Genomic DNA, 26,204 nt, shown 5'->3' with positions numbered 1-26,204 from the left:
GTCCTGACTTTTCTGGTTATGTAGACACTTGTATATTTTGGGTGCGGATTGTAGGGACACTCCTTAGCTTGGGGAGATCCTGTGAGTTTAAAGACTAACTGAAGTGAGAGATGGAGGAATTGAAAACCTCTCAATCTGAGACAAACCCTGGTATAAAGGAATCATATACCAGAAGAGGGCTTTGACCCATTGCATTGGGAAGTATTGAGTCTGTAAAGATACTGAGCTCTCTCTCTTTCTCTCTCTTTCTCTCTCTTTCTCTGTCTCTCTCTCTTTTTAATGTTTCCACAGGACAGAGTTTAGGGTATGGATTTGTTAACTATATTGATCCAAAGGATGCAGAGAAAGCCATCAACACTTTAAATGGACTCAGACTCCAGACCAAAACCATAAAGGTAAGAGGTAATATACTAGCTCCTGATTCAGGAGGCCCTGGTTAAATTCATTCTGTGTGTCTAAGAAATCCAGGCTATGCAGGAGCCAGGAGTGGTGTTCTCTATTTATTCAAAGAACATTTAGTGTGCACTCTACTAAGTGCAGGACTAGGCCAATAAAAAACAAAAGTAAAGTGAGAGCTGAGTAGAAGGAAGGAACCAGGAACCATAGGACCTCCAATCCAGAAGGCAGATGAAGTGTCTGGGATTCAAGACCCCACCAAAAGGGCCTGTCTGCCTAAGGCTGCAAGGAGGCCAGGAGCAACCCAAGGGGAAGCTGAGACAAGAAAGCTGTCCCGGGTATGAATGATGTGGACTAAATTTGGACAAGAAGCAATGGGAAGGTGAGGATGGGTGGTAGGCGAGGCCAAGTCAAGAATCCTTATGCACTAAGCTGAGTAGATTGGCTTTACCTAACTATGGTTAAGACACTCCCACCCAAAAACTGGAAAGGAAAAGCCAGTTAAAAATTAGCACAGTAGTATAGTATGGACAGGCACTATAAAATCAATGAGAACATAGTAAAAGAACAACAGAAAGTGTAATATTCTAGGAATCTGAAGATATTCAGCCAGGTAGGTAATACCTCAGGAGTAATTATTTCAAATCAAAAAAAGAAAACAGTAATTCAGAGCCTGCTTCTGTAGTAGGTGAAGTTCAGACTTCATCTGGGGGGTCCTTCCGGAGGTGCTGCTTTCTTCAGGGAGTCCCCCTTGGGCAGCCAGTCAGTGGTGGTCGCCTGCATAGGGCCTGCCGCCTCTTGGCCTTCCTTACCCTTCTTCCCCCACCTCCAGGCAGCGTCCTGTTTAGGGGCAGCTGCCAGCCAGTTAATGAGTCCCATCCTTCATAGCCTATTAAACCGCAGGGAAGTGTCTCTTGGGCGCTCTTATCTTCACGACAGCAGGTCTGACGCAAAGTAGGACAAAAGAGAAACCTCTCCCAGAATGGAAATCTATAGATGGCACCAGCTCTCAGCATCTGAAAACACAAAACCAGAACTTTTTAGTCCAACAAAGGTACTTTTCCAACATCCAGACTGACAGAAGAGACTACCCGTCTGAGATAATCTTAGCTGGGAGGTAATCAAAACAAAAACAAAAACAAAACAAAACCTTTCTCTTTTTGGAATATATTATGTGATTATCTTTCCTTTTTTTTCTTTTTAAGCAGCTTTATTTTTGCAATTGAGTTTAGCTTATTTCTAAAGATGATTGCTTTCTCTGATCTCCTACAGTCTGTGCTACACAAAAGACCCCAAAATGGATCTGATTCAGGCTGCTTCAGTCCAGCCTTCGAATCAGTTCCTATGAGTTCTCTAAAGGGAAAAGAGTCAAGAATTGTTTAATTGTGGGATAGTCACCAGAGAGGGAGGAAGATTAATTTTCTTCAGAGGAAAAACATACCTTTATTCATGCTTTTAAGATTAAAAAAAAAAAAAAGAAAAGGATGCTCTTGTCACCTTTTTGTTAAGGTCATTCTAGATTGAAAGCTGTATTTGTGGGGTTGGTTGATTTTCTATGCTGTCCAGCTCAGTATTCAAACGTTGGATGTTTATTCTGATGGACACTCTTACCTTGAACTGAGAGAGCACTTTTCTTTCCTCTACAGTTTTCTTGAAACCCAAACTCTTCTCCAAGGGCTTGGGGTAAAATCATCAGATATCAGTTGTCCCCTTTAATAAGTTGTCCATAAAGTCCCTAGGGTTTTCTCAAAGACTAAGTGGACCTGGTTTTTCTTGCTCTTGGAATGCACCCCTGGCTCAATATACTGTCAGACCCTTGAAGTATGTCTTGAAGTCAAGCAACATTATTTTCTTTCTGTGAAGAGCCAGTCTGCCTCCTTCCCTTATCTGTATCCCTTTTTCCACCTTCCCACCCATCCTGGGCTCTCCTTGCATTAAAATGCTGCCAACACTTTTGCACCCAGCGGAAATGTGGGCTTCTGAAGCACCGTAGGATTCAAAATGCATGATGCCATGGCTGAATCAATAATTTCCATTCTCTACTACGAATGAAAATTTAATGTGCAAACCTAGGGATTTCAGCCCTTTCATTAAAGCAGTTTATTTGCCATACTAAAAATTAAGTTTGAGTGATAGGTTCCTTTATTAACTTTTCTTTCCTTTCCTAAAGGGACACAGTGTTTAAGGTAAAAATCATATTAAAGGGAAGAAAAAGCAAACTCTTTTCATGTGCTGTTAATAGTCTCATCATTTATTAATTTCTTAAAATTGCTTTTTTGCCTTTCAGGCCACTGTTTACTTCTTCCGCTTCAGTTTGCTTTGATAAGTGACATGAGATTTATCTCTTTGCTCTGACTCCCCATGAAGGAGTAGATAACTTGCCAATCTGGAAAAAACAAATATCTTCTTTGGAAGCCTGCATTGCAGAGACCTCCTTGAAACCATCTAGTACATGTTTGTGAACTTTGATCACGTTTATCCCTTCTTTTCACATTTCTGAAGTGCTTCCTACAAAACACTTGAAATTTAATGTACAAAATAGATGCAGGCAAGCCAAGAGTTAATTCTAAAACTGTGAAGGTTAATGGTTAACAGCCATATCCAAAGATGATTCTGGAAAGCCCTGAGGGTGTGGTGGTGACTGGTTTGACATGTGGATAAAGGGGGCAGCTTTTCTAAGTGATGGTGATCATGATTGTTTCCAGATCTTATGGCTGTTCAATAGAAATGAATAGCTGCATTTGTTTAAATGTCAGTTTTCCCTATTTTGGGAAGCTTTTAAAAATTTAAAGCATTATGTAGTAAGACCAAACAGAACTTAGCAGTTGACCTTTGGACAGGCAGTTTGCAACCTCTGAACTAAAATTTAAATATGCAAACACTGTTTTGCAAGTTGGTGGTGGATGGCTCATTACTGAGCTAGTAGTAGAAGGTGTCCACAAATGATGGCTCCCTGTCAAGAATAATCTGTTTCACCTTTATTAAAGGGGATGTAAAGTGACTGTGAATACCGAAGTCATGTGCAGGGCAAGGCCAAACCTCTGGCAAAGAAAGCAGAGAAAGGGCATGCTGCATAATTACGCCATTAATGAGTGGTTGTGAATGGTGACTTCAGATCATTTGTTCTTTGGAATTTAACCCCTTCATTGGGAGATTTCTACCTCTCATCTTGGAAGTCAAGCTCAGGGAAATGAAGTGATTTGTCCAAAGCCACACCTCTGGCCAGGAGTTGAGGTGGAGTTAGAATCCGAGGAGCCTATGATGGACTGTCCGAAAGAGGAGCTGCTTAATGTGTGAGCATGCACTTGAGAGGAAATAATAATAGTGCTAATTTACATTGAGTATTTGTATTGTGTCCAGTACTATCATAATCTTTTTATGTGCTTATTATTATTTAATTTTTGAACTATTCCTGGGCTAAATGCTACACTCATATCAACTATATTTCTTTTAAGAAGCCCTGTAAGAGGATACTAGGATCTCTTTTATATGAATTAAGAAACTGAGGCTCAAGATGTTAAGAGACATGTCCAGGATCACAAAATCAATAAATGAGATTTAGAGTAAAACCAAAATTTTAATAACTCTGGCAGTAGGTTGTAAGTTTTAGAATGTCACACTGCCTCTTTGCTCAGCAAAGAGTATTCTGTGAGGGTGTGTATTTGGTTCTGCACACACACATAGATTATACTCCCTGACACGGGAAGGAGATACAAAAAGCAAACAAATGAATTACTTAGTTCCTCTGGGTTCTTCAGTAAGCAGATTTGTGGTTGAGGGTTTCTGCCATTAATTTTGGACATACCTGACTTCAATATAATTTCTTCTTGGGGCTTTGCTTTCAAGGCTATGTGCTAAGTTCTGGGATTTAGGTAAACCAGAGAGGGTAATGTGCCAGAAATTTTCCCATAGATGTGTGTGTCAGGGAGCCATGACATATGGACCATTGGCCTTGCAGAGCAGCCTAACATCCCACTTGGGAAATGGGGTCATCTGTCAGTATTTCAAACCTGAGCCTAGTAGGAATGATTTGGGTGCAGCTTATTAGCTTTTCTTCTAATTTCCAGCAACCAGCTCTAAAGGATCTCAAGGATCCTTTAAGACTCTGAAAAGTATTGGTGAACTGACCGTGGATTCTGCAAAAATGGTTCCTGGTACTCTTTGACCCACACACCTGATGCCTGTTTCAACCCTGGCCCTCTCCTGGGTCTAAAAGAGCAGCTTCTGAATTTACACTGTAATTTCAGCCTCTAGTTCTAAGAAGGACTCAGTTGAATCCAGCAGCATTTGCTTCGGTTGGCACAGTAAGGACAAAGAAAATTAAGTGGTTCGATAGTACCTTCAAAAGAGGAATATGTTCACCACAGATTTGGTTGGGTTGATGCTCAGGTTACACTGAGAACCTTCAGTAAAATGTGATTCAAATGGAATATAAGGATTTTGTATCACTCCTGCTGAACCTTATAGAGTGGTAGGGCATCTTTTTGTTAACCTAAGTGTAAGAAGTAGGACTGAAGAGGTGTCCTACTTGACCTGCCTCCAGGCTCTCCCACCTCAGGGGGCACACAGACAAGCAAGCAGCAACTTTGATGTAATGCAATGGCAGCCATCAGGGGCTGCAGAGGTCCCCTTTGGATGTTGTTGGGGAAATAGAGAGCTGTACAGGGTGTGAGTGGGGGAGTGTAGGTAAGGTAAAGTTTCAAGAAAGCTCATCTGTCAGTGGCCTGCCATGTAGTGTTTGACAAGTGAAACCAGCACTTTGCAGGTTTTGTTGCTGTAGACACTGGTTTTCGTCAGCTCTATTAGGAGCTTTTTCACTCATTTTAAAAGTAAGATATGTTTATTCCTAAATAATTTGGAACACAAAGAGATAATATCAGCTATTCCCAGCCCAACAGTATTAATGTTTCTATATATTTCTTTTTCTCATTGCATTACATGTTTACAAATGATTTTTCTTTTTCTACTAACTGCATTAAGCTGCTACCCAAATGATAGCGATATGATTTGAAAGAAAACATTTCCAAAGCACAGCTCTTGTGCAAACTGGGGGTGTGAGCAACTTCAGGAGCAGGTCTAGGGGGTTAAAGGCTGCTTCTGCCACTCTGAGAAAATCCATGAGAGTTGACACTCAGGCGAGAGGGTGGGAGAGTAAGAAAGTCACTCTGTCATGATGCAATTCTTGAGGGAACAGGACTGGAGAAGGGGAAAGTATGTGAGTGAAAGAAAGCTTTTCAGAAGAAAAAACTGCCTTCTCAGGGAAGGAGAGTGAGCTTGTTTATTCCCACCTCTTCTTGTTATGATGTTGCTTAAACATTTCTCCATTTTCACTTTTTCCTTCTAATAGCACTAACGGTGCCTCCAGGGGTTCTCACCACACTAGAGTTTTGCAAGTTCTACTTGTCCCCTCCTGCTTCTTTCTCTTGCCAAGGGTCGTGGGCAGCTCCATCACCTCCCTCCCCGTCCTCCCGCCATCCACCTTGCTAAAGGCCTCCATTCCGCTGAGGCATCTTTTCTTTGCACTTGGCATAAGCAATTATTTCTTCTATCATGTCTCTTAATGCTTCCTGGAGAGTTAGCAGATCATTTTTTGCTGATGGATATCACCTCACCCAGAAATGATGGCCTGCCTCCCCCGGTCCTGTTAATAATAAAAAGGCATTTTCGCTCTTCCCCTGTTAGAGCTGGAGTCCGAGCGGGTGTGGGAGTGCTTCCCAGCCTGGGTCAGCAGGGGTGGCTGGTTCACTGCATCCTCAAGGAGAGGGTGTGTGGCAAGGCCACCAGAAACCAGAGATATGTTTACCCAGTTGTGTCAGCTACCCTCTCTTCTGTGGGAGATTGTAGTGGCTGCTTTATTTCCCAGTGTCCTGTTAACTTCCCTTTAGTGAATAATCTCCCATGAATAAAGGGACAGGAGTGGAGAGATGGAAATACAGTTCCCCTGCTCACCCAGTATTTTAAAGGTTATTCGCAGTATCCTGTGTCTGGATTACAAAACAAAACTGAACAGGTACAGATTGGAACAACACTACCTTTTTGAGAAGCACATGAAATGAGGTCTGGGGACTTCATCCATCTACAAGTATAAAAGAAGCCAACAGTATGATGTGTGCTGCTTTTAAAAAATCAGCCCTCTCTTAGCTATGTCAGGATAATGTTGACTGCACATCGCAGAAAGGACCAGTGGTCTTTTCTCATCCATTTTGTTTATCCCACCCCTGGTGTCTTACATCATGTTCACAGCTCCATATTGTTAAAAAAAAAAAAACAAACAAAAAAGTGGCACTAAAAGGTATTCAGAGGCAATAGATAAAGATGGCAAAGAGGTCTCTGTGCTTACATATCCGCTCCATGGATATGTCATGGAATGGTTGCTTTTCCATTTCTTGGAAAGAAAATTCTGCAGTGACCATAAGGCATTAGTTCAATCTTATATTTCAGGAATCTGGGAAGAAAATATGTGTAGCTACCAGAGGAAAATATTTGCCTTGAGTGGTAGTGAGTCCCTCATCAGCAGAGATATTGAAATGGAATTGTTAAGAATGATGTGGAGGGAATTCCTGCCCCGGAATGAGTTCTGACTAAATGTGTTGTATAGCTCTGAAACGCTGTAACTGTGTGTTGTTTCTGCGCCTAGAACTGCTCAGTGTAGTAGCCACCAGCCACATACAGCTATTTATATTTGAATTGAAATTAATTAAAAGTTCAGTGTCTTAGTCACAGTAGGCATGTTTGAAGTGCTTGTTAGCCTCATATAGCTAATGGCTACCATTTTGGACAGCACAGATACAGAATGTTTACTGATCCCAGAAAGTTCTGTGAGACAGTGCTGGCCTAGAACATCAGTAGCCCTGAGGATTAAAGAATAACCTCTTCATTGAGGTCAGGCAGCCTCAGGGAAGGATGGTCTGTCAGAGATCAGAGAGCACAACACTCTCCGCTTCCCCTTTTATGTCCATTCAAAAGAGCTCGGAGTTAAGATGGAGAGTCAAGTCCGGGCTCTGTCAAAAATTAGTAAGGATGACCTTGGACAGTTTACCTTACTTCTCTGGATGCATTTCCTCTTCTGCAGAATGGTTGCTTTCAGCTCTAGCAGTCTAATGAAATATTACAGCATGATCTTTCTAGCTTGTATCGTTACAGGAAGAATAAGTTTGCACCAAGAATATGCTTTTATTTCACCATCCAGGTTAGCGTAGAACAGTGGAAAGATCCCAGAATTTTGAGTCATATCCAAATTTAAATTGTGTGACCTTGGACAAGTACTTGATCTTACTGAACCAAAGTTTGTTATCTGGGAATTGAAACTAATGATATCTCACTTATAGATAACCATGACTTGTAGTAGATACTCAAGAAGTGCTCCCCAGGAGGCTAAGGGATGGAGCTCAGACAGCATTTGCCTAACATACCCAGGGCCCTGGGTTCAATTCTCACTCAGCACAGGGACAGAGAGGAGAGGGATTACTTCTCCCCAGAATGACAATGAATTATTTCCCCTAAAGTAAAAATTATGTGAGGAAAGGGGAGGACTTTTTTCTACCCACTTGTTTCAGAAATGCATAAGAGAGTAAAGAACATCTTTTTTTTTAATTGTTTTCTTATTTTAAAGAGAGTAGTAAATGAGAAACAAACAAAAAATAGAACAGTAGCAGCATACCAGTATCACGAACATAAACAAATCAGAGCAAAAACACTTAAAGTGATTTAGGGCTTCAAGACTAAATAATAGGAATTAACAGTGGTTGTTACATTACATATCGCTGTCCTCAACTACACTGCTCAGATTACCAGATGTAAGAATGGAAGATTGCTCAAACCACTAAAGAGAATAAGAAAATAATTCTTCGATGAAACAGAGATAATACAGAATTTCACTAGACAAGATGGTAGGAGTTCACCATTGTAATTCCATTGCATATTGTTACCTTCAAATCAGTTGCTCAGACCAAATATGCATCTTACCAGGACTCAGACAGCATACACAAAAAAAGGCCCATGTGACAGAAGTATTATGAAGTGGCCACAGTATTCTCAGCCTTTCATAAACTGGCTTCCAGGAGTTACAGTTTAGTGGAGACTGAGTCTGGGACTCTGTGTCTAGGACCAGCTCTTCCTCTAAGAAGGCCATGAAACCTTTAGTATATGTCTTCCTCCTGGGGGCCACTCAGACGGTAGGAACCTCACACTAAGCAAGCTCCTTTGATAAATAATAGATTTTTTAAAAGAAATTGCAAATCACATGAATGTATCATGATATATTTTTTCCTTTAAAATAAATACTAATCAGCCCTACTATATCCCAGGTACTCTTACAATACTCTTGGATAGTCTTTCAACTCCATCATTCCTTCTGGCTCCTTCACATCGGAACCAGCTCCTATGAAAGTAGCTAAAATTCACGGCATAAAGTATATTATACATTTCAATTCAGAGGGCAGTTTTTGAGCTCCTCTGTTCTAGTAAGGCTTTGAGACTAGATGCCAAAAGGAGCGTGCAGAGATCACCAGGATACTAAGACTACTAGGGCAGATGAGTTGTTAGCACAGATGGCTGTGATGGGAGGAATGGTGTGACAGCTGCTGCCGCAAACATGTATATCTTCTGTAGTGACCAAGGAAAGACCAGTCATTTGTGCCTAAGCCTCATGGAGGAGATAACTGAGCCTGGGAGGATGGGCAGGAGTTCATTTCATCATGATGAACACGCAGCAACAACAAAGGCGCAGAAGTAGAGACCTTTAGCACATATTGAGAGAACCACAAGCCCATTTTTGTTTAAGGCCTAGGACGCATGAAGGGGTTAGCAAGAGATAAGAGGTTGGGCCAGATTCCAGAAGACTTTGCATACCCAGGTAAGGGGGTTAGGGCTTCCATCACAAGGTCTCAAAGAACCAATGAAGAGTGTCGGTGTAATATCAGTTTCTATCTGGGGTGACAGTTCCTGAGAGTGAGGGGCCACGGATGAAAAGAAAAGCAAGAGAGACACAAAGTTATGAGATCGGGGAACAGCAGCCTGTTGGTCTGAAGCCTTGATTACCATTTCCCATAACCCTTTATTGGGAATCAAACAAAAGCAGCAATAGGGCAAATGGGAGGAATAATTAACAGGATTAGCAAGGACAATACAACTCAATTATGACAGGAATGAGACTTGACTTAGTTAGCCTTCATGTTATCATTCCTTCTGGCATATCGCAGCAAAGCATCTAGTGTTGTCGCAGCGCTTTCCACAGGGACAAAGGTCCTGCTGTCATTTCCTGTTACACTAATGCTTTTGCTAGACTTCCTCCAGAATCAAACTATCATATGGCTTGGTCAGGCTCAAAGTCTCAAATAGGTAATACATTGAAAGGTAATCTATAGAATGTCCTTCTCCACAGAAGAACAAGAGAAAGTGACACAATCAGGACTCATTTGAAACATTATCATCAAGTTTTGCCTCTGATAAAAGAATAGCATGTATCAAGTGGTAGGTGAAGGGCCGGTCTAAAGAATGGGGTTACAAGAGCAGACATGTATCCTACCTATGGGTAGAACTACAGTCACAGGCACAGAGGTAAATAAATCCTCACAATCATAGCTGTTGTTTCCAAAAGCCAGCTGGCTTCTTTTCTTCTCTTCCTGGCCCCAGAGGTGGTAATGGAAGTCCCTGGGAGGATTTGCACCAGAAGCCCTGGAAGAACCCAAGTCTGGTCTCTGCTGCCATTCTCCTGGTCTCTTTGGAATGAATGTTCCCTAGGGATCTGTCTGCTCTTAAAGAGTTTGTATTCATTCAGAGACTTGGGTGTTACAACAGACTGGGAAAAATCTGCAGCCTGATCTTCCAAAATGATTGGTTTGTGTGTATTTCCTCTGCTAGACTAATGGTCCTACATGTCAGGAATTACTATGTTCATCTTTGCATCTCTAGTATCTAGCATAAGACCCCAGTACTTAGCAGTGGTGTCAAAACCACTGTTTACTGAGCACACACTGTGTGTGCCAGGCATTGTCCCTAGCAATCCTACAGGCCCAGAGTTCTTTTATAGAGCTTCTAAACTATATAATTCAAATGATGCAACTTGGAAGGGTTAAGTGACTTACCCCAAGGTCAAAATCTCAAAAGCGGTCCGAATTCACAGCCACATCTCTCCAACTCCGAAGCCCTTGCTTTAAACCTCTGTAGCCTTTTCTGTTCAAGAACAGGATCTCAGTTTCATTGAAATAGCATAAACAAGAACTTCTTTGGAGTGGCCTGTTTCAAAATACAGTTACCTGATATTCTAAGCAGCATCTGTCAGTGACAAAAGATATGGAGAACTAAGGACAGGAAGGATGCTCCTGGAGTGTAGAAGGAAAAACTTTCCAGCGGTCAACCATGTAGTATGCCTCATGAAGTAGTGGATTCTCTGTCCTTGGAAATGTGTAAGGTGAATAGCCACCTGTCTCGATTCCTGCCCTGACCTTTTGAGTCACTTCAATCACCAAATTTCTTTGTAGAAGATTTTAGAGATAGTACTGCTGTGATCACCAGTGTCAATCCTGTCACCTTTATCTCCTGTTACCGTGAAACACAGTGGTAGACATTAGTGGTTTGGGGAATAGAATAGCTCTGGTAAGTGGCTAGAGGTCATATCATTGTATTTCAAAAGACCCCAACAGGTGACATCACTATCTTCCACACACAAATTCTAAACCCACTGAGAGATGAGAAACAAATGTACAGAATCTAAGATCATGTTTATCACTTATTAAGGCATGGATAAATTACAGGGACAGAGGGCTTCCTGACACTAAACTCTAGACCATGACAAATGGACATATGCTGCCATAGGTAATCCGGACCCACAGAGCTCTGTAACAGAACTTAGAGCCTGGGGCAGAAGGTGTGCCTCTGACTGACATCTGGCACCCACAAGAGAGGAAGGTGGCAGTTGCAGAACCTCATATGCCCATTTCCTTTATTGAAATCTCTAATCAGAGTGTTATTTCCCTCCCCTGGAGAAGGGTGGATGAAGGGCTAGAAAGATTCATAGACTATTACTCCAGGGCCTCCCCCCACATAGAGGGAAACACCAGAAGTGGGTGAGAGAGACCCCCTATTAAAATCCTTCTGTATTGTACTCCTCAGTAGTTTGCTTATTTCTCTCACCAGACTGTGAGGCTCTTGAAACAGAGACACTCCCACTACCCATCCCAGCACCTGGCATGCAGTAGGTATTCAGGCAGGGGAAGTAAATGAACTCTAATACCAGTGGTTTCCTAAAGGAGCATCTTTCCAGGACCGACAAGGATGTTATTTCCTCTCGTTATGTCCATCTGATAGCACAGGATCATGTTTTCCATGTCCTTTCCTATCTGTGTATTATGGTAGTTGAAACAAGAGGCAAGAAGTGTTGCTGGGTGATGCAGGACACATCTTTCCCTAAACCATACTGTGCCTTCCGCCCTGCTCAGGTCAAGCTCTGGCTGTGGACAGGTGAAGGGACCTGTGGAAGCCATGTGAGGAGAGATAGCTGCTAGGCCTGGCCCTGTTCTCCTGTTGGTGAATGGCAGTGTCCTGCCTTATTTTCCTTGTGAGAATCACGGAGAGCAGTGTTGAGAGGTCACTTTGGAAAATGAAGAGTACTTTACAGATGCTAAGCATTAAGCTCTGTAGGAATATCCTAGATGAAATTCATGGTTTTAAAGTACTAAAAGGTGGTTCAGACTCCACCAGGGTGGCCAAAAAGGGCAGTACCTCTTTCAGGCTTTTACTAGAGGTTTGCTTATTTGGTAAAACTGGAAAGTTTGTCCCAGTGGAGGCTAGATGCCCAGGCTGGCCCACAAAAGCCTGTATGACTCATCACACAACAATGTTTTCTTAGTATCTACCAAGTTCTAGATATGTGCTGGACACATCTGATATATTGTCTCAATTCTCTACAATAACCCATCAAAGGAGAATTCCCCCATTACCAATAAAGAATTCCAGGCCTATCAAGATCAAATTACTTACCCAAGGTCACACAGCTAGTGTTTACTGAAACTTACCTGCAGCTGGGGATCCTAAACTTGCTGCTGTAGTGTTGCTTCTGTAGAGTGGAGGGACACCCACAGGGATAGGGAGAGGCTGGGGAGTTTGGAAGGGCTGAAAACCTTCTGTCAAGTTTATCTATAAAGCCAGCCATTGCCAGCCACCTGGCTTTGGGCCACCCTTACTCCAAGAGAGGACTGACCTCTTCGCTTAGAGCACTTTCTAAGCTCCAGAGCAAGATCCATGCAGGCCTAGAAATGCCAGTCTTGTCTTCAGAGGCTGTGGGTGAATGAAAGGAGCAAGAGGGGAACTCTCCAGGGCATGGCTCTAGGTTGGGAGCCCCAGGCTCTAGGCCTCTGTCTCAGGGGAATTAACCTGGCAACAATGGTGGATCCTCTGTAGGAGCTGAAAGTCAGCAGTTTTTTAGAAATGTGTCAGCCTAGTAAAGGCCCTGACACTCGTAGTCATTCAGCTTAATAAATGCATAAGGAAACTTGAAAATTTTAGATAAACTTGAAATTGGGGTGATCACTTAGATATTGAATATGGAAAGATTGTTTTCTTGTCATTCTTGCCTATTCATACCCTTACAGGTTTCCTGCACAGGGGACTAAAGAGCAATGCTGCAGGGTCCACATAGAGGGGAAACCAGGAATTAAGCTTATAGAATGATAGAGGTACTGTTCACCTTTGGGATTTGTCACTGCCCTGTGGCTGGGTCTTGTTTCTGGGAATCTGGTGTAATGATTTTCCCTGCTTGAGATCCTACCACTCCCAGGTTCATCTTTTGGGGAAATGCTTTTGATTGTATCATTAACTTTCTAATGCTAGCTCCTCCCTGGTAGAGTCAACCTGTGCCTCTCTACCCCAGTTCTGACTTTCCAGAATTCATGAGAATCAAGGTCTTTATTATTCATTATTAGAGAGTAATAAATGCACAGTGCCCATCTCTTCCCTGAACCTTTGACCTTCATTACCTCATTCGTCCTTTCAACAGAGGAAGGCTGTTACCAGGCCACCCTTCCTGACCCCACTACCACCTGTCTTACCACCAGTTTCATTTCAGTTCTGTCTTCTTCCTGGCTCTTTTAACTCTTGATTTACCCCTCTTCTGTGTTGGAGTCAGACTTACTCATAGCCCTGGTGTAGCACATACTTGTGACTTGGTGATAATTGGTCTATATGTTCACTCATCCAGTTTTCTTCTCAACCCATCTTAATCTGTACCTCCTGTGAGTTGCCTATTATACCCGCTGGACTTGAAGTTCTACTAAAACAAAAGACCATGCCTTATTCGCACTGTGTTTGAGGACGTGGTAGATCTTAGGAAATGTTTGCTAAGAGAAATGATGTGTAGTCCTAGAACAATCTTTCAGTCCCTCCAACTCTAGATATTTTGAAAAGTGAAAAGCCTGTCACTTTGCTCCTAGCTTAATGTGGAAACACAGCTATGATCCTGCATGCTTGACCTTAGTGATCTACCTTAGCAGAGGAACCAAACTGTAGTTAGGCCTAAAAGGCCATTAGTGGCAGCAACACCTGTGGGTGTTCGTTCTTTTTTTTTTTTTTTTTTTTTTTTTCAGTAAGTGTTGAGGGCCCAGCAGTTGCCTGGCTTTGTGCTGGAAACTAGAGCCACAAAGATGAAGACATACACACACACACAACACATGACCTCAAGGAGATCATCAGACTAGATGGAAAGTTGATGAGAGTTAAGGTCAGAACAGGTTAAGTACCTTAGTTCATCGAGTGCACTGCTGGGGAGAGTTTTTAGGAGGAGGCAAGGTCAGGCAGGAAAAAACTGTCAAGAGAAGGTGGCATTTAAGCTGAGTCCTCAAAAGGAGTAAGATTTGGGCCTGAGGAAGTAGGTGGCAATATTTCCTCTATGAGCAAAAGCATATAGGTGGGAGATTGTGCTTTGGAAAAGTACAAATGTCATTGGGATAATTTGTCAGTAGCTGGCAGAGTGAGGCAAGGGTGACCTTCATTACTGTGGACCCATCTCTGTGATATATCCGTCTCCCTACCATCCCTTCCTCCTGCCTGAAAAATAATTCTGCAAGGTTGTAACCTAAAAGACTTTGTCCCTTAAAAGACAGGTGTAGGAGAACTTATTGTGGAGTAAGCGCTATCCAAGCAGTCCTATGGCATTCTTGATCCTTTAGCCCCTGAGTCCCCTGATGCACAGAGAGCCCCCCTCTGTATGTCAGCCATATGCTGGGAAGGACCAGAGCCAAAAAGACCCCCCAGCTTCCCATGAGTTTCCAGAAGATGTAAACACTGTAGGCAGCTGCGTCGATCCATCAGCAGGAGGAGACCAGAGAGGCAGATTAGTCACTCACATCATTTTCTGTTGAGTCAACATCTATTTTTAGGTGTAGAACTCATAAAGAGACCTGGCATCTCTGTCACAGAAAGGAAGAGTGTGTCGTGGGTGAGGGGTCTACTCATCCTTCATGTTCTTTGATACACCTATTTTCTCCCTTAAACGTCCCCTTGCTAAAGTTCTTAATGTTGAAGGTCCAATTTAACAGGTACGATTCCTTTTGCACATGTACTTTTGTGTGTGCATGCACACACATATACATACCCACCCCCCGCTTATTCAAAGTCTTAGCAGGTCTTGTGAATTGGTTATATAGAATAAATAAAGCTCCCCACTGAAAAATGCTAAAGCATATAGGTCCATTCCTGTCCAACGTTGTCAGATGTATTCTGAAAAGACTGTTTTCATCATCTATTCTGAGCCATAACTGCCCCAGAAATAGCTTTAGCAGGAAAGTGCTTTTGTTAGACTAGCTGTAAATTATATTTCAAATGTCTGATGTTGTTTTCTTAAAAAATAAATAAATAAGTAAATGAAAGTCTAAAATTAATGACTGCTGGGGTTTGCTTTGCTTATGTGTACTGCTACAGATTTGGCTTCTTGCAGATGGAATTTCAGATCTGTTTACACTTCTGTGTTAGCTTTTTGGGGAAAAAAAAGCAGTTGAGAGATCTGGGAGGACAAATTTACAAAGTCGAACTTATTATAACCATCGGTGAGGCATCTTCTCTCTCTCCCTGTCTTCCCCTCCCTCCTGTCCAGTGTAGCCCTGTTTTGTTTGTTGTGGTTTTATTTGCCGTGCCTCAAAGTGAGAGGCAACTGGTCCTTGCAGATGTGGTGACAAGGTCACGCAGCTAGTTTCACAAGCAGATGTTCATTCAACCTCACTGCACCAGCACTTTGTCATTCAGGGAAAGCAGACCTGTGGGAACAGATTGGAGCTGCACAAAGGAAGGGACATAAAAAAATCCTGCAGAGAACCTGATCGTTTTTATGTTTTCAAGAAGGGGATGTGGGTAGAAGGAGAGAAATGTGCAGAGCAGAATTTCATGGGGTTTTTTCTGGTTTATTCAAAGATTATTATGTGTTGGATACAGTAAATCATCTATACACCCACATCCAGGAGGTAAATCTTCAGAACTTCATGCGTGGGTAGTTCTGCATTTAACAGCTGCCATACAGTAACTATTTTGTTCTGCACTTGGAGACCCTTATCTGTGCATTTGTTTTAAGTTACCATCGACTCTGCTTTTATTCCTCTATTGCTGTTCTCCTGGTTCTCTTTACTATTGCAGAACTAGCTCCAACTCTGAATACTGAGGATTTAAACTGACACCATGAGTTGTAAGGACAGACAAGAGGCTGTCATCTTGGTTGCTGGCTCAGTCTCTACCCTCAGGGTGGGTGTCTGCCTTGTATCTAACTCCTCTTGCCCTTTCCTAGGTCTCATATGCCCGTCCAAGCTCAGCCTCAATCAGGGATGCTAACCTCTATGTTAGCGGTCTTCCCAAAACCATGACCCAGAAGGAACTTGAGCAGCTTTTCTCACAATATGGTCGGATCATCACCTCCCGAATCCTGGTTGATCAAGTCACAGGTTAAGTGTTTTTAATTACTTTCCTTGTATGTCAGTGCTTTGTTACCCATAGAAGCAGGCTAATGATTGCTTAGCAGATTTCTGACTTGGGAGAAACACTTCTTATTCATCAACTACCCCAATTTAAAATGGGCTATCATGAATGATCAGAGTTCTCTACCAGGGGAATTGTTCCAGCAGCTGCTTAGCTGCTTGGCAAGGTCATAAAAGAATTTGGGTCTCAGGCTGAAAGTGTGACTATATGACTTTCAAAGTTTCTTTCAATCTTCAACCAGTAGCATTATTTTTATATGTGAAAACAGTACATGTAGTTTTACTCCAATTCCTAGCATTACAGAGTTAGAAAGAACTTCAAACTATCGCGTTTCACACCTCAGGAAACAGATTCAGAGTAAGAGATCCATCTTCCCACTATCCAGTCAATAGCAGTGCAAAGGTATGAACCCAGGCTCTGGTCCTTAGGTTCTTTTTCCATAATAAAGAAAGCCAGCCATCACCTCTCAGTAAGAAATGTAAGATACCTTGGGGTGCATTTTTGCCTGCCCTCAACTCGATCCCAATTTAGAATTCATTCCCTGCGAGTAGTTTAGCACATGTTTATCGTTTGATTCATGCAACCAACTCCCAGGGAAGTTGGTTCTGCCCCAGATAGGGGGACACTGGGGACCAAGGATGAAGGAGAAAAGTTCCTGCCTTTATGGGCTCCACTGTGAGAGATCCTGCTAAGGGCTATTCGCTGCCTGAAAGAGCATGTGAGAAGGTATACTATGCCTGATTGTTGGGAAGGTTGCATTGCAGAGGCAGTGTTTGAACAAGGATTTGGAGGGTGACTTGCACATAACCTGGCAAAAAGGAAGAATATGAAGCATTCTAGATGGAGAGAACAGCATATCCCTGGAATATGTAAAAACTACATGTACTGTTTTCACATATAAAGGCATGGAGGTGAGGAAGAACACAGCCTATTCAAGGAGTCTCAGGCAGTTTAGGGTGGCTGGTATGAAGCTCAGTAGGGGATTTGGGGCCATTTTGCCAAGGACAGTGAATGCCCTACCAAAACATTTGGACTATACATACAGCAAGAAACCCAGGAATGGTGTTTTGTAGGTTTTATTTGTTTCTTATTCTCTGTGGGTGAAACGTAAGTACCATGCCCAAGGTACAAAATTCAAAAGGTACAGTGTGGTCAGAGTCTGCTTTTCAGATAGATGGCTTAGTTACTAGGTGTGGAGGACACATGGGAAAACTAGAAATTGGATGGTGGGTGATTAGTTACAGCAACTGAAGGGAATTAGGACTGAGCAGGAAAGCGGTGGAGTGCTGGAGCAGACAGACACAAGTGCTGTCTCTGTGCTGCAGTAGGAGACTTCTCCCCAGAGCCACGCTGGTGAAAATACAGGCAGATGTGTTTTGGTTGTGAGAAAGATTCAGGGATCCAGGCTCAGCCCTGACACAGTAGGTGAGCTAAGTCCCCCTCTCATCTCTTCCCAGAGATATTCACCAGTTTGCTTTGTTCGCGTTTTACAAAGGCTCTTTCTCTTTCCCAGGAGTGTCTAGAGGGGTGGGATTCATCCGCTTTGATAAGAGGATCGAGGCAGAAGAAGCCATCAAAGGGCTGAATGGCCAGAAGCCCAGCGGTGCTACAGAACCGATTACTGTGAAGTTTGCCAACAATCCCAGCCAGAAGTCCAGCCAGGCCCTGCTCTCCCAGCTGTACCAGTCCCCCAACCGGCGCTATCCTGGCCCACTCCACCACCAGGCTCAGAGGTTCAGGTAGGCCTGCCCATTGTGGAAGGACCCTGCTACACCAGTCCAGAGCTGCATAAGGGCCAGAGAAGCTCACAGCCTCTGCCCCCAAGAATCACTGTGCAAAACTTTACCTGGAGCCTCAGCTCGCACTCTGTAAAATGAGATGATTGGAGCAGACGCTCTTTGAAGCCCCCTTCCAACTTATCACTGTGACTGGTTAAACTTGCAATTCTTTGTTGGAAATGAAATTTCTGTATGTAATCAAACAAGAAGGTTCAGTTTCAACAAGAGTTAATCACAGATAAGTGACCACATCCAACAGCCTAGATATATGGCTGGACAGTGGCTTTTAATACAGTCAGAAGAGTAGACCAGGAAGCATAACCTTACCAGAGGGAGTAGCTTGTCCTGTCCTTTTTTTCCTAGTTAGTTCTGTATAGTTCTGGGGGACCAGGGCAGAGGAGGAACTCTCCACTTCTTTAACACACTCTAGGAAAACAAGGAGGAAGAGTTCATCCAAGCCTTGTTAGTGTTTCCTTCAGGTGTACCACCCCAGGAAGTTCCTGGTGCAACGTGGCATTTCCTCCTGGAACATTTTTAAAATGCAGGTTTCTCCTAGGAAGGCAGTGCAGCCCTAACCAGCCTGAACTGTGCAAGAGAAAAATATAGTCTTGACTTACCCGTATTAATTCTAAATAATTATTTTATTCTACTCACACCCCAATTTGCCTTTAATGAAAGGGTTTTTCTCCATGTCAGACTTCCTGTGGGAAAAGAGTAGGTCCTTCTATCTAGAATAGTAGCAGTCCATCTGGCCACAGTGAAGAGAAAACCAGCCTCTGCTGTTGTCCTCCAATGCCCGTGAATCTGAAATGGTTAATGATTTCATGAAGAGTCCAAGTCATCTAATTTTTATTTTGTGTGAGAGCACATGCAGTATTTATGTAAAAAGCTTCTCCAGCAGGCTTCTAATGGTGGAAACTATGGTTACTATTGCCCCATGGTGTGAATAGCTTGTCCCCAAGTAAGGTACTAAACGTGAGGAAGATTATAACATAATGACAGTTTGCTGAGAGGTACTTTCAGGCTGTAAATAATAAGCCATTTTTTAAAATCGTAGTCCAAAAGCACTCCCTGCCCCCCAAAAGTGTGTGTGGTAAGATTTAGTTAATGTAGCTAAGCTAACAGAAAAGATCCACTTGGTTGCATAGTGTTCATCTGGAACAGAGACCTTTTATTCACAAGTTTAATTATAGTAAAAGGTGAACAATTTCAGAAGCCCCCCCCTTCCTTAACAATTTCGCACACAATATCAAATAAGATCCATACAAATGTTCTGAGAGGTGGGGGGAGTGGGATTAATTCAGACTTTGAAAGAAAAAGGGATTCATTAGACACTTGCTTTAAATTCTAGCATTGACCTGAACATGAATTACTTGCAGTTGGAGGCAGGAGAGGGGGAAACTACCGGTGGATAGACTCCTAAGCAGTGGGGAAAGTTGTTGAGCTTTTCTTCTTTGAAAATGGAGCATTCTTATTAATAGTTCCATTGAGCGATCTTGCCATCTGTGAGGCATTAACCCAGAGACCCTCCTTCTCTTTGCAGGCTGGACAATTTGCTTAATATGGCCTATGGCGTAAAGAGGTAATTAAAACTCCACAGATTGCCAGATGTCCGTGTTGGCACAGACTGGGGCTAGAATTTTTTTTTAATTCACTAACTTTACTGTTTTTTTTAATTCTTCCTTTTTCTTCCACCAGCATGTCAAACTCTTCATTTTAATTTCAGACCTCAGTTGCTTTTGTTTCTTTTAGGGCACACAAAATGTATTTGTGTGTTTCACTTTTTCTTTTATTTGCAGGTGGGCTTCCCATATGGTTCAGGTGCCACAGCTACCAAGCCCTTGATAATCTTGTCCTCTGAATGGCTTCCCTCCTGGATAAAGCTCTGAGTCTTTGCTGCGTGATTTTGCAAACTTGCAGAGCAACTGTTTTGCATTAGCAATGCCAAGATTCAGTTAAGAGGGCAGATTCCAGCAAATCAAAATTAGAACATTTTGCTAATCATGGCTGACAGTCTTATAATTTTCAATAGAAAAATTAGATTTTGGACTGCCTGCGCTGGCCACAGCATAAATTAATACATGGGTGACTTTCTGACTCCTGCCCCACCTCCGTGTGCCTTTCAGAGCACATCCTGAAATGAAGTGTATCTGTGTGCACCTCAACCAGGGGTTTCTTTTGTTACAGGTTTTAACAGTTAATATAAATCCTCCCTCGGTTATATATGTATGTGGGTTTTAAACTTGGTATTTCATTCATTTAAAACCTTTTCACAGGGTTGGGACTCAAATAGCATCAGGGCTTTGGGGACCCTCTAAATGCAATCGCAAGGGTGTTCCAGACCCAGTGCAAAATCTGAATCGCAGGAAGTTGGGTGTATTATGTCCCTGTGTCCATGAGATTCCCGTATGTGCTTTTGACAAGCTCCACTGTATCGCCAGGGCTGTAGCATCTTCATCATCTTGCTCAGTAGAGCTGCACACTGTAATTCCCCTTCCTCCAGTCAAGGGAAAGAGATGCGGCCTTTCATAGTCCGCAGCACACTCCCCGTTCTAGGCAGTTCTTGGCCGTGCATGGTAAGTAACCTGGCTCTGGGAATGAGTGCACAGTGGAGGGAGTGACTTGACTGCAGACCTCACAGAGTGCAGGCCTCTGGAATCTCAGTCCCAGCACCAGTGAGGATAACTGTGACTTATCCCCACATGTCTAGCACGCTGCTTGCCTGTTCCCAAGCATTTTACATCTTTCCTAGTCCTGTCCCACTGTTCACTACTCTTTGACTTTAAAGAAGTAGCACTGAATGTTATGAAGAGTGATACCTATAACACAGGTGTGATCAGGGAAGACAGCTGGAGCCATTGTTCCCAACCCAGAGTGGACAGCACTAGTTGATAACAGCATCCTTATTTCCTGTGGAACCCAAATTTAGATCTAGAATCCTTTCTACCTAAGTGCTCCAGGTAGCCATCGCCAGCTAGAGTGGAAGTCCTACTTGAAACCTCTTTGCTGGCTCAGACCTTAGCCTTTACATAAATGGTTGGCTGTTCCTGTGTATAAACTGAAAGAGGTCAGTTCACCTGGTTGAAGGAGAGGCAGTTGAGAAGACAGTCTTTAGAAATAATGCAAATAGCAGTTATACTTGCATTTTCTCTTCTAGCAATGTATACCATGAAGGTTTTGGTTTTGTCTAGTATTGGTTTTTAAGCGAGAAGACTGAGTTGGTGAATAGTAGCAAAAATAATGTCTATTGAATTGTTATTACTGCTAGCATATTTTTAGCAGCCATTTTATTATCTAAATTCTAGTTAATATACACTTCTGTAACAAGACTTCCAAATGCCCAAGAATATTTTCTTATTTTTAAAAATAGTCCCAGCAGGCCTGGTGGCACACATCTGTAATCCCAGCACTTGCGAGGCTGAGGTAGGAAGGATCACCTTGCAATCAAAACCAGCCTGGGCTACATAATGAGTTCAAGGCCACCCTGAACTACACAGCAAGATGCTGTCTCAAAAATCAGTCCCAGCTAACACTTTCCCCATGCACTTCCCTAATATTTGCTTCCTCTTCTCCTGTTAACGTCTGCATAAATTCAGTGTAAAACAAAATGTTAACAAATATTGTTCTGCTAGAGACACTCATATTGTGCATCAGTGATCACACATAGATTTATTTTATCAGACGGGATAGATTCTGAAAGGTTAGTTTTTCTTTTCAAGATTACATGAAAACTGAGATATCTAAGCCTAATACAAAAATAGGTGCAACAAGACAAATAGAAGTTTTGTCCTTTTCTAATGTATAGCAATTCAAAACATATAAATGCACAAGCCACTTGAAATTTTGCTACAGTGATGCTTAGAAATGAATATAGCATCAAGGAGTGGTACATCTATTATTACTGCTCAGGTTTTGAGGTGGTAACCTTTTGAATAAATGCTAAATTAAACATTAGTTACTCATCTGATTAATAACAAGACATGTCTCATGTACCCCCACCCCCAGGGATATCAAAGATCTTTGACAACCAAAGTACTGCAAAGATGGTAGACTGAGCACTTCTAGGGCCATCCTTCATCTGTCCAAAAGATAAAGTGTAATTCCTCAAACATTGATATCAACCAGTTATTCAACTAATCAACGAATATTTATTTAGCTTTTTCTGTGTGTCACTATGTCTTTGAGATTCCATATCTGTTCCACAGAATAAATAAATAGAACAACAGCATGAGTGTAGTGGAGTCCTTTCCCCTACGAGCTTACTGTCTGTTGTGGGGTTGGGCTAAGGTCAGGGTGGGACAGTGTGTGAGTACACACTATGACTGAACTCGGGGAGATCCTTGCTCGGGAGCATTGGGAGTTGCTTATGGGAGCATTTAGGAATTGACCTAGGGCGTTTCTTGACACATATGTGCCTTAGCTGTCTAGCCATTCCCATCAGAAGAAATGCCACAGATGTTAGTTTTTGCATTTTGGTTTTTAAACCCTGAAGACTCCTGCCAACACTCACTCGGCCCTTTGCCCCATGTCTGTGTCTGTGCATCTGTGTGTTATCCCTGGTCAGACTGATGTCTGGACCAGTCCCCCCTTCTGCTTGTCCTCCCAGGTTCTCCCCAATCACCATTGATGGAATGACGAGCCTTGTGGGAATGAACATCCCTGGCCACACGGGAACAGGCTGGTGTATCTTCGTCTACAACCTGTCCCCCGATTCTGATGAGAGTGTCCTCTGGCAGCTCTTTGGCCCCTTTGGCGCAGTCAACAACGTCAAGGTTATCCGTGACTTCAACACCAACAAGTGCAAGGGATTTGGCTTTGTCACCATGACCAACTACGACGAGGCAGCCATGGCCATTGCCAGCCTCAACGGGTATCGCCTGGGAGACAGAGTGTTGCAAGTTTCCTTTAAAACCAACAAAGCCCACAAGTCCTGAATTTCCCATCCTTACTTATTAAAATATATATATAAATATATACGAACAAAACACACATGCGCACACACACACATACACAAAGAAAGAGAAACAAACTTTTCGAGGCTTATATTCAACCATGGACTTTATAAGCCAGTGTTGCCTAAGTATTAAAATATTGGATTATCCTGAGGTGTACCAGGAAAGGATTTTATAATGCTTAGAAAAAAAGAAAAAAAACAAAAAAATACCTTTGATGCATTGAATGTTCTTTCATAGCTGTCGTTGTTGAATATAATATACATAGATAGCGATGTGCAGGGATTTTTACCCAGCCAGCTAACTTTACTACCTTCCTTGAAGGTGGGTCTTTTTAAGATGACCATTAGCTCATTTGAAGAAGAAAAACAAAAAACAAAAAAAAATACTAATAATAAAAACAATTTTTACAAAGTAATGGGATTCAAAGAAAGAAAAAAAGATTTTTCTTTTTTTTCAAAATGTTGATCCAATCAGATTGGTAAAAACCCCCATTCAAATTAAAGAGGAACAATAAAAATTGCAAAAATGAAAAAAACTTTTGCAAATTTTTTTATTTTTCCTTTTTTCTTTTATATCATGTGAACTAAAACAGTCTTCTGTTAGGGGACGGGGGCAAGGGGGATACCTGATGACATTAACAATTTAATAACATTAACATTGTTGCCAAAGAGGTGGTCTCTTTGCTGAAAATGGGTTTCAAGAAAAATCTATTTTTATAAAATATAAAGAATTTTTACAAGAGAATCTGGATTTGAGAAAAAAATATTTTGACTGGCTAATTTAGGGGAAATTGACAACTTTGTCGCGTTCATACTGCACTGGTAACTTTTTAGAGATCAAGATGTGTGTTTTAAACTGGATTCGTAGACTGTTTTTTGAAGGATGGGCTATAAACAGATGATCTTCATATCTTTTCATAGCATGTAATAATAATAAAAAATATTAATTACTAGGGGAAAGGAGTGTTTGTTCTACCCAGGGTACCACAGTTCCCCACAGTCAAAACCCAAAAGCAAGGAGATGAGTTGAAAGACAGTTTTTCTTTACGTCATCAGTATGGGATGTCAGCAGAACAACAACTAAAAAGATTAATTTTTCCTTTTAATCTAAAACTTCCTTAGTTTGAGCAGTAGGTGCTACGAAATTATTTACATATCTTAGTATCATAGTTAAATGTAATGTGTTTAGGAGAGGAAAACAAAAGATACATTTGCTTTAAATTCATTAAGCAATTTTCAAATTCACTTTGTAGCCCATGCTGATAGAATTGGGCTGTGTTGGTACATTTGAAACACTGTTTATGTTGCTTGAAACACTTATTTATTTAATCGCCGATGTGATGATGCCTATGGCCGAGATCAAATATAGCTAGATTGGCTAGACTACTTATTTGTTTACTTAAACTATGGGAAGAAGCATATTATTGTGTCATTCTGTTGTGTGTGTATGTGTATATATAATATAAATATATATATATATATAAAGTTATTTTTTCTTTGGGTTAATTTATTATAAGTTGTAACACTTGGCTAGTTTTGTTTGTATATGTCTTAAAATGTTTTCTTATGATATTTAAGTGACAGTTAAAGAGGTATCAAGGTAACTTGTGTAGAACTATTGTTTGATATATCGTCATGTTTGTTGTGAATATTTTTTCTTACTGCACAGTAGAAAAATAAAAGCAACTGGGTCTTTATTTTAATGTAATTCAGATTGGGAAAAACAAAACAGAGCTAAGGGAACAAAATGACTGCGGGAGCACTCTCCCACGTCCAGTGCACTGATCATTTTAGTATGTTTGTGCTTTGTACGGTTATATATTTAAAACAAAAACAAAACAAAAAAATACAAGAGTTCATGCTCTTCCCTGGGTAATAGAAACAGTTACTCGCTATGCATAATCTAGTTGATAGTTAAATTTGCTATTGCTTTTCTTGTCTTGTTATATAAAATCTTTTCAATACAAGTTTAGTCTTAATGGTAATAAAACGTTATGGTTATTTATAACTTGTGCTTATTTTGTGCATTTTTTCCCATGCTGAACCCACTAAGCGCATGTAGACAGGACTGTTGTGTTCACACTGAAGAGACAAACTTTGTAGTAGTCGTCGTAGTGATAGACAGATCATAAAAACCAAGGCTGCATCATAGACTCCTCCTTTAAATTTTTTTTTCCTCTTTTTCAGTTTTGGAAAAAAAAAAAAACACCAGATTTCAGTTCAGAGAACACTCATTCAACATTCAGGGAAACCTTTTTACGTCACCTGCTATGAATGAACGCAGTTTGCTGGCAAAGTTTTGTTGCATTTGCTAAGCATTAGTGGGAAAGGCATGCCAAAATCTCTTCTCTATAATGTGTTCAATCTGGGGGAAAAAAGGGAAAAAAAAACTTAGGACCAGGCAGTGTATTCTTTAGTTGTAAATGAATGACTTCATGTTAATCTTGCTAGTTTAGATGATTTCTGAGGGAAAGTATTGTAAATGTTTTTTTCATAATCTTGTTGTGTTTGAATTATTTGTACTTTATCTGTCCAGACAATAAATGAAAGTGTGTAGAATGAATTTGAGCTTCCCAAATTTTTAAATGTGTTCATTCAAACTTTTTTTTCTGTAGCATCTGCAGGTTTCCCCAATATTTTTATCATTAAACCAGGGAAAGGAAAAAAAAAAAAAAGCAGAGTAAAATTCTGTTTTGCCATTTAGCCCAGTCTCTCAAAGTCAACTCAAGATGCAGAAGTCATTGCCCTAGTTCCGTGCTACTAAAAGTGTGGTCCCCAGTTGGCAGTATCAGCATCATCAGAGAGCACGTTAGGGATGCAGACTCTTGGGCTGAATGCAAATCTATATTTAACCAGACACCCCCAGGTGAATCACTGGTGATTGAAAGTTTGAGGAGCTCCGCCCTGGTTGATAAGCCAGAGCACTTGTTACTCCCTGCGCTATTAGGGCCCGTTAGCGTGTGTTACTCACTTATAAGCACACTTGTGACTTGTGCAGAGGACAGGAGTCACCCTTTGAAGAGTGTCTATCATGTATCATCAGGCTGGGTGTTGTCCTCTACATTCTCTCACTTCATCCTCTCAGCAGTGTGAGCAGTGTAGACAGCAATATCGTCCTTTCA

General features: G+C 41.6%; 1 protein-coding gene across 7 annotated transcripts in view; it reads left to right on the top strand.

Moving 5' to 3' along the window:
- Elavl4 (ELAV like neuron-specific RNA binding protein 4) overlaps nt 1-25,645 on the top strand; it is a 148,148-nt gene extending 122,503 nt beyond the window's left edge. For 5 of the 7 annotated variants that reach the window (XM_005398617.2, XM_005398618.2, XM_005398615.2 and 2 more), the window contains 5 exons: nt 292-395; nt 16,163-16,316; nt 17,864-18,089; nt 19,672-19,710; nt 22,693-25,645. In XM_005398617.2, coding sequence (XP_005398674.1) covers nt 292-395; nt 16,163-16,316; nt 17,864-18,089; nt 19,672-19,710; nt 22,693-23,062 — 893 coding nt within the window. In that variant the 3' untranslated portion in view covers nt 23,063-25,645. The remainder of the gene's footprint in view (nt 1-291; nt 396-16,162; nt 16,317-17,863; nt 18,090-19,671; nt 19,711-22,692) is intronic. The other 2 variants (XM_005398619.2, XM_005398622.2) reach the window with 2 other exon arrangements.
- Nucleotides 25,646-26,204: the final 559 nt, after the last annotated feature.

Source organism: Chinchilla lanigera, unplaced genomic scaffold, assembly GCF_000276665.1.
Source record: "Chinchilla lanigera isolate Chin_1 unplaced genomic scaffold, ChiLan1.0 scaffold00063, whole genome shotgun sequence".
In the NCBI taxonomy this organism is placed as follows: domain Eukaryota; kingdom Metazoa; phylum Chordata; class Mammalia; order Rodentia; family Chinchillidae; genus Chinchilla; species Chinchilla lanigera.
Note: the sequence above shows the minus strand (reverse complement) of the source record. Positions and strands in the feature narration are given on the sequence as shown.